Source organism: Globicephala melas, chromosome 8, assembly GCF_963455315.2.
Source record: "Globicephala melas chromosome 8, mGloMel1.2, whole genome shotgun sequence".
Classification (NCBI taxonomy): domain Eukaryota; kingdom Metazoa; phylum Chordata; class Mammalia; order Artiodactyla; family Delphinidae; genus Globicephala; species Globicephala melas.
This window is the reverse complement of record NC_083321.1, coordinates 77769481-77785557: the sequence shown is the minus strand read 5'-3', so window position 1 is coordinate 77785557 and position 16077 is coordinate 77769481. Positions and strand designations below refer to the sequence as shown.

General features: G+C 35.0%; 1 protein-coding gene across 5 annotated transcripts in view; it reads left to right on the top strand.

Annotated features, from left to right (window-relative positions):
• Positions 1–16077, top strand: part of FOLH1 (folate hydrolase 1) — a 63236-nt gene that overhangs the window by 45834 nt on the left and 1325 nt on the right. For 2 of the 5 annotated variants that reach the window (XM_030851536.2, XM_060303977.2), the window contains 7 exons: positions 1210–1273; positions 3451–3518; positions 5814–5905; positions 8160–8250; positions 11117–11381; positions 11655–11736; positions 15398–15490. In XM_030851536.2, coding sequence (XP_030707396.1) covers positions 1210–1273; positions 3451–3518; positions 5814–5905; positions 8160–8250; positions 11117–11381; positions 11655–11736; positions 15398–15490 — 755 coding nt within the window. The remainder of the gene's footprint in view (positions 1–1209; positions 1274–3450; positions 3519–5813; positions 5906–8159; positions 8251–11116; positions 11382–11654; positions 11737–15397; positions 15491–16077) is intronic. The other 3 variants (XM_060303975.1, XM_060303974.1, XM_060303973.1) reach the window with 2 other exon arrangements.

Sequence of the window (16077 nt, the reverse complement as noted above, 5' to 3'; positions counted from 1 at the left end):
TGTCTGGGAGTGTGATAGTAGCTAAGTAAATTCACTAGAAACTGGACATCATAATAAGATATAATGTTTTAACTTTTTCAAATTAACTCCTAAAGCTAATTACATTTAAATATTCCTTGAGCTTGTACTGTCTTCCTCATATCATAATGACCTACTGTAAATCATGCTAAAAGTGAAGTGGAATGCCCCACCACAGAATATTTACTAGGCTCCTTGGAAAGTAATTTTACCTGCATGCATTGTTGGCTTTGTGTAATAGAAGTGTTACTTGTAAACATATGCAAAATTAACATTCCATTAACTTCTAGTCATGCTATAAATATTTACTTGGTTCCTATTATCTAAGACTTATGAGAAGCCCTGTAAACTTCAATTTTCTCTGGGGTAGAAAAAAAAGTAGTTCTCCTGTAGACAAAGATTCATGCTGGCATCAAGAAGAGCCTAAATATTTTGAGGGTGTGATTTGCGTCTTTCATCTTATTTTCATCACCTAGAGCTGTATGTTTTTTCACTTTATTTCTTACAGTCAGGACACTTAGAAAATTGCTTGTTTTGGAGATTCATAATCCACTTATATCAACAAAATCCTGCTATACTTTGTCAGTGTTTTAAAGCTGAGAAAAATGTTTTAAAGTTTTGACGAGTAGGTGGTGTCATAACACAGGAGAACTTAATTTGACGGATTAAACCACAGTGTGGTTAAGAAATCAACTCCCAGGCTTCCCTGGTGGCACAGTAGTTAAGAAGCCATCTGCCAATGGAAGGGACACGGGTTCAATCCCTGGTCCAGGAAGATCCCACATGCCATGGAGCAACGAATCCCATACACCACAACTACTACACCCATGTGCCACAGTTACTGAAGCCTGCCCACCGCAACGAAGAACAGCCCGCCACAACTAGAGAAAGCCCTCGCACAGTAACTACCCACTAAAACCAAAGAAATCAACTCCTTTTCCACTCACTGTATTATGAATGTGGATAGTCTCATCTCAAATTTTAGTCTTAAAAATGTTTTGTTTGTTATTTCTTACCAGCGACATTTATTGAAATTCTTTCAAACATACGCTTGAAAATCTTACATGTCAAATTTGGGGTGAACTTGGGCCAACTTAATTCAGAAACCTCCATACAGTAAATGTAGATGTGCGTTTTTTTAGAAAGGGGTTATGGCTATTTGTTTGTTTATTTATTAATTTAATATTATAGGAGAATTCCAGACTTCTTCAAGTGCGTGGTGTGGCCTATATTAATGCTGATTCTTCTATAGAAGGTGAATATTATTGGTTTCAAAGGAAAATATATGATCTTGGTAGTAACAGCAGTTTAGTTCGTAAGTTATGCACTAACTAGGAATGCAAATCCATTAACAAGTGGTGAGGGAATTTGCTGCTGGTTTGTCATGCTCATGGCAGCTGTGAGCTCTAGGGTGCTGATTTGGGCTCTCGAAACAACACTCTACAATTTGTTTGTTTCATCTGGCAGATTACCTTATCTATGGTAGGAATTCAGTGAATATCTCTTAAATGAATAAGTCAGTTATGGAACTAAAGATTTCTATGATTTTAGAATGGGTTAGCAAAAAGGTATGATTTAACTACTGTCATCATAATATCATGCACACAAATTTTGAAAACAAATGCTGATTTCCCAGATTTCATCTTTCACCAAGAATTTTTTCTTCTTAAATATTTTTTCCTTCAATTCAGCAAATATTTACTAAGCACCTCTCTATGCAGTGTACTTTCCAGGATTTCAAAGGAATTAGGGGTTAGTAAAGAAGAGTCTAGTACTCAAGAGTTTAAGACTCAGTATGGATGATAAAATAAATCAGTCTAGGATTCTAATATATGCCGGTACTCTCAGAAGGATATTATCAGACTGATCTTGGAGTTCAGAAGACATAATGATAGAAACGTCAGGAAAGGCTTGAGAAATGAGATAGGCATTGAAGACAGGCCTTTTAGAATGGATTTGCTTTGATAAACAGAGATTCAAACTAAGGGACAATCTCAAGTCGATTTTCAAGAAATTGAAACAGTCCATTTTCACTCACTATACTGTAGCCCCGCACGAATCTTTCTGTCCCTTGACCACATGCAACTTCTCAGCCGTTGCAACTGCTGTTCTCTGTACTGAGATTGCTGTTCGACACACCATCTGTTTAATTCTTATTCTTACAGTCTCCCCAGGAGTGTTATTTTTTTCTGGGAAGCCATCTTTGTAGCACTCATCACTGCTGTTATTAAGTAATTATTTGCTTTACAAACCCTCTCCCTTTCTAGACTATATTTTTCTGCCAGGAACAGGCAGGATCCTACTTCTTCATTCCTGGATTCTTAATGTCTTATTAAATAAATGGTGTTTGCAACAAATGAATGAATAAATGAATGAAGGGTGGACTTATAGAATATTTTCTTTAGTTTATTAGTAAATCTGCCATGTGTCAGACTGAACCCTGGGCCCCCCACAGTGAGAACAGAGTCCTAACCACTGGACCACCAGGGAATTCCTTATTTTCCTTATTTAAACACACACATGAAGATGAAACACCTTTGCCACACAGAATAAGTACACCAAACATATATTCTTCAAAAGTAGAATAATGTTCTCTCTATTGCTAGTTTTTTTTTTTTAAGACTTGATTTTAATGCATTTTTTTAATCTTTGATTTTTCTGTTTACGTCATTCCCTGGTTTAAAATGCTGCATTGTCTCCCCAGCATTTTCAGGATCAGGAGCAAATAACACACTCATTACTCTGTGATTGGAATACAGCTTGTCTCACTTTGTTTTATATTTAAAATTGTATTAACTGTTCATTTTTCAAATAATAAAATAAGTCATCTATTAGCTTTCTAATGTTAAAATGCAAAATTTACAAAGAAAACAATTTCTACTGAAACCATTCTCAAATAACCCTCTCTTCAAAGGAACCACTGTCCTCAGTTTGAGGTATTTCCATCATGTTGACATTCATATGTAGAATTTAGCCCACACAAAGTACCAACCAATGTTTAAATATAAACATTTATTTAACCCAATATTCCTGTGAGGTGAGTAATTTTATTATCTCTCTTGTATAGAACATTTGCTTGGGTGGAGTAGGTGAAGATGTGGAGAGGTGACCTGAGGTTGTTTCATGTGTGGCACCAAGGGTCATGGTGAGGATGAATTTTATTGAGTGATGAGTTGGAGAGTTTTGATCAGACTTGGGTTTTATTTATTTATTTATTTTTGGCCACATGTGTTGCGGGATCTTAGTTCCCTGACCAGGGATCAAACCCATACCCTCTGCGTGGAAGCGCATAGTCCTAACCACTAGACCACCAGGGAATTCCCCAGACTTAGGTTATAAAGGGATCATTCTGGCTAAGGAGTTAGGAATGGTCTTTGAGTGGAAGAGTAAAATAAAGAAATGAAATAGAAAACAAACTATCTTGTCTTTCAGGAAACTACACTCTGAGAGTTGATTGTACCCCACTTATGTACAGCTTGGTATACAACCTAACAAAGGAGGTAAAAATAATTACATGGAATTTTAAGTTCTACAAATGATGTTTTCTTGAGGTGGATTATTATGTTAAACATCTGTGTTGTTTTATAACTTTTGCCCATTTCTCCCACACCAATCTGAGGCAGTCTATGGAGAGCATTGCGTCTACCATCTCCATTTGAAACCGAGAAAACTGAGCCCAAAAAGCATTAGCCACTAGAGTCACACAACTTGTTCAAGTAGCTGAACCAGGACTTGGTCCTGAGGTTTAACTCCTTAATTTTGAAACTGGTTTTTACTCTTTAATATAATGATACCAATTAACTTAGGACTCTGGAAGAGTTGACATTTCTAACCGATTGAGAAAGAGAATGTGTAAAAAACCAGGTGTTGACTCCTGGGACACCGACTGGGTAAGACCATGTACCCAATTCCTGATTTCCTGCTGTGGTTATTGTAATTCTGACAGCAGCACAACATACTAAATCTGGCAGAGAGGTGGTGCCTGAATTTCTATAGGACCAATAGGCAACTCTTCATTTTAATTATCCTGCCCCATAAAGCCACCGTTCCTAAAGGTAGGCATAAGGAATGTTTTGCATGGCAGATTTTTGCTGTTACTGCTAATTACCTGATTTGAACTGGAAAGGATAAAAAGACTTGCTTATTTAACAGAATTACCAATTAAAATGTAATTACCATGAAAGACAATTATTTCCCTCAGATAGGGATTTTAAATAGATCCTAAACATATTGTTAAGGTTTGGTTTCCCAAGCATGGAATTTAATTTATTAACATCTCCAGTAGGAATAGAAAAGTTTAATTTGACACTAATCTATTCACATTGTTACTTAAGATCTCTGTCAGGTGCCTGCAGTTTTACAATTCCCATGAAGTGTATACAAAATTAAATATCTGAAACATTGTGTCTCAGAGAATTCCCACCATTTATGTAATTTGAGGTCAATGGTAAGGAAGCTTGGCAGTTATATTTGTTTACCAGGTGGATTGGTGGCACCCTGTGACAAATGCAAAAACACTACTTTCTAGGTGAAGTTTGAAATTATATGATGCTTGACAGTTTTGGATTTTTAAAATTCTGTTTTTGTTTGGGGAAGGTGATTCGCGGTATTTCAAATTTTAGTGATAAACTGTGACTTTAGTAATATATTTCTAAATACATAATTTCAAATTCATATTACTTAATAAATGGAGTGGTACTGTCCCTTGTATCAAAGTTTTGTGTAAATTTGTAAGCTTGAGTAAAATTATCTTGCTGCTTTATGTATTGATATTTTATGACTTAAGATGCTGACATAACTTCTCTCTCCCCAAGTTTATATAAATTTATCTGTGTTCCCATCGACCTTTGCACATCCGTCTATTATAGCACCTAGCACATGAATTCCACATTTTTATTTATAGTTCCCTAGTAGATGGTGTGTAATTTGTATTATTAAACTTTGTATGGCTGACATCTACAAAAAGTCTTCCACAGAACAGGTAGTCTATAAAATCTTTTGAGTTGAAACTGTTAAAAAATAGAGCATAGGACTTTTATTAAATAAAAAATAAAAACTTTTTATGCCATATATTATTCAGTTACAGTTTAGTGAGTATTAGTTACAGTTTAGTGTGCTAAACGTTTTGGCATAACATTTAATGCTCTGAGTTTAGCATTCAATAGTAGGGCATATTGTACTCCCTTAGAATTCTCATCTGTAAAATCTGAAAATGTATTGAAAGCCCTGTGCTTAACACAATTACGATAAATACTCAACTAATTAAATATTAGTGCATTTGTTTTGTTATGTATTATTTAATGACTTTGACAAACTTGTTGGCACAAAGCAATATTAAAAAAAAAAACAAAAAACAAAAAAAACAAACTTTCCCTTAACCAGCTTGCTTCTTTTCATTTTTTTTTATAAAAGGAGGATGAATGTGTTTTTGAGAGTAGCCTCCCTTAATTTGGAAAAATAGACCAAAAAAAAAAAAATCTTACAGTGTGACCATTCGTCTGAATACAATGGCTTGGTAATAATTTGGTATAGCTTTCTTTTCCATACACTCCATGTATTTTTTTTATAATAGGTGCATTATATATAATAACATGAGCATTTTCCTATATTGTGAGAAACTCATTGTTGTAATTCTTAATGACTGCTAATGTATGAATTGCATTCCTTATTTTCCTGAATATAATTTGGCTACTCATTCCCTGGTTAATAGATGTTTAGGTTTTAAAACATCTGATTTATAAGTATTCTCTCTCTCTCTCTCTTTTTTTTTTTTTTTTTCCTTTTAACTTGTATAGCTCCAAAGTCCTGATGAAGGTTTTGAAGGCAAATCCCTTTTTGACAGCTGGAATGAAAAAAGCCCTTCACCCGAATTCAGTGGCTTGCCCAGGTGAACAAAGAAAACTCTTTACTAAATTCAGTATGGAATTGTGTTGAAAATAAAAGGGTAGTTTCTTTCAACAAATAATAAAAATTTAATTTAAAATTCTCTTATATCTGTTAAAGAAAAAGTGATGCTTAGGTTTACAAATAAAATTGTTACCCAAAAACTGGATCTGCCTCCTGGTGGGTGTCAGCCAAATGGCACAACCAACCCAAAGAGCACTAGATGGAAGGATGTATTACTTGCAGCAAGTAAGGAGAGTACCGGGGATCTTTTCCAAAGCAGTGTCTCCCTGGACAGCAAAATGGGGGAAGTTTCAATTAAGGGTACATACATATTCATGAGGGGGGTTGAGCAGAGGAGAATTCAGTATAGAATTGGGGCAAAGTTTGACAGAGTCCAAACTTTAGTTGATTGAGTTCAGAAAGGGTCAACATCATCATTCCTTAGGTTTCAGCTGATCTGGGGGTTGAGTGCTCAAGGGGATCCAAATTCTGCAAAACAGCTCAAGAATGTTCTTCAGGCTAATCTTTACCATTGTAACAGAACTGGGAGTCTTTACAACTGATTTATTATCTTTGCTATTGTTACTTCTCTTGCCTGATAAGTCATTTGTTCCTAAATTCTCTTGCTGCCTTAAGATCATTAATGACTGAGACCAGTTCAAGGATAAGCATTGTGGTCAGGCCTTTACCGCAAAATGGCTTAGGCCAAAAATGAGTTGTCTTATGTCAAGAAAGCCATGCCTAGTTCTCTTTCTCCAGGGACCCCCTACCCTATCTGCTTACAAAATATTGCTGTGTGTTTTGAAATTAAATCTGTAGGCCATCAAAATATGGTTCGCTTTTGAGTAGGTAATATATACACATGACACCTAAGTCTGTCCTCTCATCACTGTATAAAGATTCTTTTTTCTGAACATTATACAGTTAACAAGTGTTTTGTTAACTGCATAATGTTATAAGAAGAATATAGGCATCATTTCAGGTTTAGCTGTGTCTTCACAAGCACGGGAAGAGGAATAAATATCTCAGTAGTTTGAGATTAAAGATAACAATATGAATAATTTAAATTTTTAAGGATGGGAATTAAATCTGAGTTATCTGAAAATTTTCTGATTCTTTTAACTTTATCATGTACAACAAATATAGGTAATAAAAAAAGTTAGTGAAGGAAAATATTTTCCAACTTCAATAATCTTTTTCTAAAAAAGCAACATACAATTGTGATATTGTGATTCATAATAAGAAGTGCATATTTGGTCCTCCTGATCTCTTACAGAGCTCCTAAACCCCTGGAATTTTCTAAGTGATGAGAGGGACAAAGGTGTCTTTTGTTATGTTAATGAGGTGATATGACCCCACTTAAGGTGGGGGCTGGTTGTCAGGAGAACCAACCAAATGACTTGAGGGTTGAAACTTTCAGTCTGACCCTCAACCTCCCAGGAAGGGAGCCGGCCTGGAGGTTGACTCAGTCACCAATATCCAATGACTTAATTGATCATGACTATGGAATGAGGCTTTCATAAAACCCCAAAAGGGTTGGGTTTGGGGAGCCTCTTGGTTGGTGAACACGTGGAGGTGCTGGAAGAGTCCAGTGAGCCTGGACAGGGCGTGGAAGTTCTGACCCCTTTCCCATACCTCGTCCTATGCATCTCTTCCATCTGGCTGCTCTTGAGTTATAACCTTTCATAATAAATTGATGATCTAGTAAGTATATGTTTCTCTGGGTTCTACGAGCAGCTCTAGCAAACCCAAGGAGGGACTCATGGGAACCTCCCATCTACAGCCAGTTGGTCAGAAGCACTGGTGGTGGTTGTGTGTTGGGGGGGAACAGTCTCTTGGGACTGAGCCCTTAGTGTGTGGGACCTGACCCTATCTCTGGGTGGACAATGTCAGAATTGAGTTGAATTGTAGAATACCCAGCTGATGGCATGGAGAATCGCTTGTTGTTGGTGTGGGGAACAGCCCCCCCCCCCGCCGACAACACACACACAAACAGGTTGGAATTGGATCCAGAAACCCAAAAGAACAGTGGTCACCTCTCCCTAAAACAATCTTATGGAAGTAGATATTTTGTGATCAGAATTGACATTCCCCCCCACTTTTTGTGGTTTTTTTGCTGCTTATATCTAAAATATATCCAACGCAATATATCTAAAAATTATATTTATAGTATTGAGTGGAGATTAGTTTAATTAGTATTGATCTGTACTCAGTGAAGAAGTTACTCAAATAATCCTGTATTTTATCCCTAAAAGGATTAGCAAATTAGGATCTGGTAATGATTTTGAAGTGTTCTTCCAAAGACTTGGAATTGCTTCAGGCAGAGCACGGTACACTAAAGATTGGGTAAGTCTATCAGTGAGTTCTTCATGGTTAGTTATGAATATATTTTAGCTAAACAAATAATTCTGATCAAAAAAAGCGACTTAAGCACCGTGCTTGTTCCATCTCTGATTATGTTCATCAAATTGAAATTCTTTCAGTATTTTAATTGGTTTCTTCTGATATCAATCTGCATGTTTGTAAATAATATGCTTCTGCTGCTATTTCTTTCTTTTTCAGTTTTAGGTATTTATCCATTTACTTCTTACTAGGAAAGCTAGGCATTCAGTTCTCTTATATCACTTCTTCTACCAACCCCCAAATACTTTCCCTCATCGCATTTTTTCAATATATAGTTGTGCTACCCTTGTTGATTAGAAGACATTTTTTTCCTCCGTGTATCCCTACTTAACTCACCTCAAACTCTTAGTATATTCAAACACATCAGGTGAACTGGCAGACTCCATTTTTCCCGTTGGGGCTCTTCTGCTCCTCTGGGTTCTCTGGTTATTCTTTCTGCCTGTGGCACAGCTCTTGGCTGTGAAATTTTCCCTCACTAAGAAATCTGAGAGAATCTTCATTTCACTCGTAGTTTGGATTTTCTGTTTCCCAGATTTTTATTCCTTTTTCTTATTTACTCTCCACGTTTTTGGGAGCACATCCTTCAGGCACTTCTTGAAAAGGGTGAATGACAGCTAAACACCTTGCATGTCTGTTATACTACACAAAATTCTTCAATAATTTGACTGGGCACAAAGTTTTGCTTGAAAATTCTGTACCCTTAGAATTTTGACCGCATTGCTTCATTGCCTGTTGAGAGATGTTGTTTGTTCCTTGATCTCTTTCTTTTCTATCTAATTTATTTATTTACTTGGTTGTACCAGGTCTTAGTTGCAGCATGCACGTGGTATCTAGTTCCCTGACCAGGGATCAAACCCCGGGCCCCCTGCATTGGGAGTGCAGAGTTTTATACACTGCGTCACCAGGGAAGTCCCTTGTTCCTTGATCTCTTGCCTCTGTTCGTTTGTTTTTTTAAATAAATTTATTTATTTATTATTTTTGGCTGCATTGGGTCTCTGTTGCTGTGCGCGGGCTTTCTCTAGTTGCGGTGAGCAGGGGCTACTCTTCATTGTGGTGCGCCGGCTTCTCATTGCCGTGGCTTCTCTTGTTGCAGAGCACGGGCTCTACGCACGCAGGCTTCAGTAGTTGTGGCTCGGGGGCTCTAGAGCACTGGCTCAGTAGTTGTGGCACACGGGCTTAGTTGATCCGTGGCATGTGGCATCTTCCCAGACCAGGGATTGAACTTGTGTCCCCTGCATTGGCAGACAGATTCTTAACCACTGCGCCACGAGGGAAGTCCCACCTCTGGTTTTTTTTAAAAGGAAGATTTTAGTATCTTCTCTTTATGATTGTGTTGCCCTTGGTGTACATGTGTATTATGCCATTTTTTAATACGCTGAGCTGGGAACAAAGTGGACTCTTTGTTCTGGAAACCTATGTATTGTAGGTGTAGGAAATGTTTTTTTCTTTGATTATTCCCTCTTTCCTCTTTCTCAAACCATTATTAATTTGTTTAGCATCTGTAGCATTATTTTCCAATGTCTTTATCTGTTCTTTTGTGTTCTTATCTGTGTCTTTTTCTACATTCTGGGATATTTTTCTCAACTCTGCCATTCATTCATTCTTTTTTATTGTTTCCCTCCATTCCCGTAGTACCTCCTTACCGTGGGCTGATTTTATTTTAGTTTGTGTGCTTGGTATGTATCTTTCAAGTTAAAGACTTTCTTCAAATGTCTGGTCCTCTTTGGCAATGTATCTTATCTGGGAGTGAGACCATAAAAAGCTGATTGAAGCCCTGTATGCAGGGGTGGTGCTTGTTGTAGGGGGGGTCTCACAAGAGAGGAATTGAGAATGCGTGTTCTTGTTGCTTCATTGAGAGCCAACTAACGCAGAGAATCTATAGGTCTTTTGTCTTGGGCTAGTTATTCTCCCCAGACAGAAAATCTTTATAATCTCTTACCATTGGGGCTGGTGATGAGGGTAGATGTTAATATTATCTACATTTTACTTATGAGAAAACTACAGCAAAGAAAGGTTAACAACTTTTGGGTTAATAACCTCCCAGAGTTATTTGGTAATAAGCCATGAAGCCTGGATTCAAACTCTGGCAGGCTAATTCCAGAGTCCCACTCTCAATGCACCACTATATAAAATGTTCTGTTATATCAGTTAAAAAAAAAAAAAAAGAATAAGCATCTAAACGATGGGCAAAAGGCATAAATCAGCAACTCAGAATTTGAAAAGTTGTTCTCTCTTGCCTTTTGTGTATGTTCTTGTTTTTTTTATACCCGTCTGAGTATTACTTCTTTACTTAGTGAGATTTTGGATCTACTGCTGAAATCCTCACTGTTCACTCTTTACTTGTCAGCACACTGCTTGTCAGAAAGTTATTCATGGAATTTCAGTCATTAAACGATTTGCAGCATTGCCCTATATAATATTGTATCATGCTTATTTCCTTGCTTCTAATGATTCTCTGTCTTCTTAAATTGTTTTCACCCAAATGCAACATTATCTTGTCTTTATTTCAGAAATATTTCTATTACATCTCTTGTTTTCTTAAAGGCAAGAATGTTAGGTTTTTTCCCAAGGTAATTTTCATAGTATTGTTTATGTTATATACACATACTTTTTAACTGGTGAAAACCTGGGGTGGGTTTTAATATTATATTAACCCTTTAGTAAGTGGCTTATTGAGGTACTTAAATACTTTCCTTTATTCATTGCTGACAGAAACAGTCTTACTAATATTAACAGTATCTATGATACTATGCATTTTATATAAGTTATCTCATGAGAGATATATTTTGTTTTTTTGGTTTTTTTGTAGGCAACAAACAAATTCAGCAGCTATCCACTGTATCACAGTGTCTATGAAACATATGAATTAGTGGAAAAGTTTTATGATCCAGCTTTTAAGTATCACCTTGCTGTGGCTCAGGTTCGAGGAGGAATCGTCTTCGAACTAGCCAATTCCATAGTGCTCCCTTTTGACTGTCGAGATTATGCTGTCGTTTTAAGAAAGTATGCTGATAAAATCTACAATATTTCAATGAAACATCCACAAGAAATGAAAACATACAATGTGTCATTTGGTATGATACCCTTCCTTTTTCAAAATTCACAGTCTGTATGTTTCTATTAATCTCTAAAATGTAATGATCTACCTCAGGCCCATTTATTACTTATTGCTATTCCATATGATCAAATATTTTATGCATATAAATGTATCTTCCATTTCATTGATGCCTGTCTTGCAATATACAAAGTATAAATACCTTGTTAAATACAAAAGAGAACAACCTTCTATATTGTTTCCTTTGCTTAAACTATAGAACAGTGCCATTAGGTCCTCATTTCTATTTCAGAATCACTATTTTCTGCAGTGAAGAATTTTACAGAAATTGCTTCTAACTTCAGTGAGAGACTGCAAGACTTGGACAAAAACAAGTACGTTGTATATATATAGATATAAGTTTTGCATGTAATAGATATAATGAAAAAGAAATACTAGCTGACATCTTTGTTGTTGAAGTATCTTTGGAAAGTTTTTTTCTGCTTTCTTTCTCTTCATTCTAACAGGCTATACAGGGCTGCAATATCTCTCAAAGAGATATTTTTGACATTCTGAGTGGCATATGTGCTGTTGAGAAATGCTGGTACCTTCTTTACTACCAACTGAGTGGTAGTTACAAAATTTCCGCCTTAACATTGAAGGTCCTCCACTGTGTGTCCCCATCTTTTTCCAGTTTTATCTCCTGTTCTTTCAACATCTGTAAATCATACTTCAACCAAGCTCTCCTATTCCCAAAACACACCTTCTTCCTCCCTTTTCTTAATGTCATTACCCACACAAAGAGCTCCTAATCTCCACTTCCACCTAGAAAAATTCTCTATATCCAGACTAGCAAATAAGGTAAAGCCATTAGTTTTTTTCCAGATGTTAAGCATTTGGGATTAATTTTTGTAAAATCACAAAAGTAAAACATAATATGAACAAAATTTTAAGACTGGAGAAAAAGAGAATGTTAGGGACAATTCTTTAAAGGTAGAATTTTGAGAGTGAATATCTACTATATATTAAAAATATTGTGACGATACAAATATCAAATCCTTAGAGCCTGATGCAGGAATACATAGAAAGACAAAGAGCAGACAGAACAAAAAATAGACCAATGATATACAAGGATGTATTTGTAATGAAGGATACATTAAAGTCAAATGAGAAAGAAAGGTATTCAACAATAATATTGTATAAGCTCTTTCAGGAATTGATAAAAAAGTGAATTCAAAATCTCACTTCACATTCTATGCAAAAATAAACAACAGGGATAGAAGAAATTTTTAGTAAAAATTGAAATATCTTGGAGGTGAGATTCCAAGTTTAGAAATAACAATGCAATCAGATTTGAGAATATTAAAATGGTTAATAATATGGAAACTGATACTGCAAATCAAAGATAAAAGACTGGAAAAACTCTTTTCCAGAAAATATGGACAGGGGGGTAATATAGATATAATAAAAATACTTTTTTTTTTGAAAATTGATAAGAAAATCAAAAGAACAAAGTTGGAAATATTGGTACTAATCATCAAGAGAAATCATTCAAAAAGAAGATACCACCTGTGCAGAAACAGATAAAAAAATTCAAATTTACTAATAATTCAAAAATACAAATGAAAATAATGTAGTATTCAATTTACTAATAATTCAAAAATACAAATGAAAATAATGTCATACTATTTTCATACCAAATGAGTAGCAATTTAAAACTTGTTTGTACACATTGCTACAGTCAGTACACTGAAGCAGATGCTCTCATGTTTTTCTGATAGCATTGTGAATTGCTTTAAACTATTAAAAATCATAAATACATATTGTTAAAGTTTCTAGGGCCATGACAGGGTTCTTACACTTTGCCATAGTATTTCTATTTCTTGAATTTTTTTCTTCAGGAAAGAGTTTCAAATTTGAGGGAATAAAATGGCTTCTCAGAGAAAGTTACAAATTATAATACCAGATAATTCAAAACAACCTTCATACCTATGAGGACAGAAATTACTAAACAATCAGATGTCCACCCATTTAAACATTTTGTAAAGATTAACACTGATGGTTATAAAGGAAGTATAATAAGATATTTGTAATAAAATGTTAAGCAAACAAAAAGGTCATAAGATTGTACATATACAATATTTTATTGAATATAGAGAAAATCTTACAGAAAACCAATTAGTATGATAATCGTGTTATCCTTGGGTGAATAGGAAGATTTTTTTTTCTTATACTTTACAATTCTTTCCAAATTTTTTATGTGAGTAAAAAATCAACAATTATAAATAAATTTTAGAGAAATGCCAAGCACCATATAGTCTATTAAGCTGATTTTCTATCATTAAATAAATGACGTTTCTTCCTTGTGGAGAACTGCTGTTGGCATGGTATGGTAATCCAGGACACTGAGCTTTCACTTCCTTGAGTATTTCTGTATTTGTCTTACCATCTCTAAATGATAGTTAAGGTACATATCCTGAAACACCTGGAGCCATGCTTTGTACATAATATGAGTAAATGCTGGCTAAAGTAAATTAAAGTAGATGTTGAATTTCTCAACCAAAACTTTGAAATGTGAGGAAGAGACACTTCTTGAATCCTGCTTTTCTTAAATCAATCCCTTAACCCATCAAAGGGTACAGAGTGTTGACTCCCTGGTACTTTTATGCTCACATAGTATTCAACCTCAAGACCTACCTCCTCCAACCCTAGGGAGGCCAGCCTGCTTCTGGTGGAAATAGATCCTGTTTACATACATCTGGTGCTGTGAGCATTTACCTCCCAGGGATATTTCAGATTGAACCCTGCTCTGTACAAGGAACATCCAAATGGGGTGTGTGCGTAACCACATGAATTTTTGTGTTTGTAGCAATGCTTTATGAATTTGGTTCAGAAACCTGTAGCGTCTTATTGAAATTATGGTTCATTCAGTTGCCGCCTTTGTTAGTTTATGAGAACTGCTCACAGGTAAAGTGTATGCCCAGTTTAGCTTTATACTATCGCAAAACCTGAGTCCTTGATGCTAAATAAATGAATGTTGAAAATAGCTCAAATCCAATCTGTGGGACCTTTAATTAGTCTGTCTTCCTGTTGTCAACACAGTACAGTTGAAGGAATAGTACTGAGCTACCACTCACTCTAAAACTTTCTAGTTGTGAACCTGGGCAAGTCATTTATCTACTGAATCTGAGTATCTCATCTGTGGAACGGGGCTATTATCCTGCATAACTTGGAGGACTGCTCTGAAGATTAAAAAGAACAAATTTTATAAACATTCAGAATAGTAATGGGCACATTGTTTTATTATTAAATCTAAAAAATAACAAAACTAAGATAAATTTTTATATAAAGTAATTTATGATTCCTTATGGTAATGGTTATTTCTCATTATGACAGACTTAATAGGTTGAATTTAATAACGTTGTTGCCCTACTCCAGGCTTGCTGGTAAATTTTCAGTTGTATTGAGTCATTTTTATTATAGTAACGCTGTACCGCACACTTTGGAATGTGAGCTCTGTGAAAGCCAGAAGTGTCTGATACATAACAGGCATTCAAATATTGTTGAAAGGGTGAAATAAGCACCACCCCTTTTGTTCATGATAGGTTTATCTTTAAAAATAATAATAAAAATATTATTAGCTGTCATTTGGTAAATATGTATAATTCCCCGGGTACCCTACTAAACATTAATAGACTATTCCATTTCAATATTGAAATGACTTCTATGAACAGGTGTTTATGAGACTTAAGATGAAAAAAGTCTTGCCTGTATTTGAATACCTAGGTTTATCAATTAATTATTTCAATATAAATAAAAATTACTATATATTTTTTCCATGGGCACATTGAACTTTTTCAGTCCTTTTATAAGCCTCAGCAGAGTAGTATTTTGTAGGATTTAAAAAAATGTAACTATGCATGCTACTGTTCTTAATTTGCATGTTATAGGAAGTTAAAATATATTAGCTGTGTTTAGTTTTGTTTTGAATTTTTAGTTTGCTGAGTAGTGCACATATTTTCATGAAGCTACAACTGTATTCCTTTCCTTTTCCAGCCCAATATTATTAAGAATTATGAATGATCAACTGATGTTTTTGGAACGAGCATTTATTGATCCTTTAGGATTACCAGACAGGCCTTTCTATAGGTAAGGGTAAAAATATGACTCTTTATTTTAATATAATTTTTTTCTTATTTTTTGCCCTGTGGGAAAAATATAGTTGATTTCTTGCAAGCATATAAAAAATTCCAAAATATATGTAGTAAATGATAAATATATTAATTTATATAATGTAATATGATTACTACAGATCTTTATTTTATTATCTTTTTTGTTTCTATGTATAAAAGAGTATATGTTCATTGCAGGAAATTTAGAAAACCCAGGAAGTCAGAAGTAGAAAATAAAAATCTCCCCAACTCTACTTGTCAGATATAAAATCATGTTTGTCCTTTGGTATACATAATTTTAGCCCCTCTCTTATTTTATTTTGAATATATGTATATTTATGCGTATACATAAGGCATAATAAAGATATATATTTATTTACTCTATCTCTTAATGTTGACATTTAGTTTTTTTCTAATTTTTGACAATTATAATTATTTCTCATAAACACCAACTGTCCCCAGGTTGATCTTACTAAGTATTCAGAAAGAATTAGATCATTGACCAGCCAGAAACGACCTCATCTTTCTGTTTAGGGATTATCTATGAAAGAATTGGAATTGGGC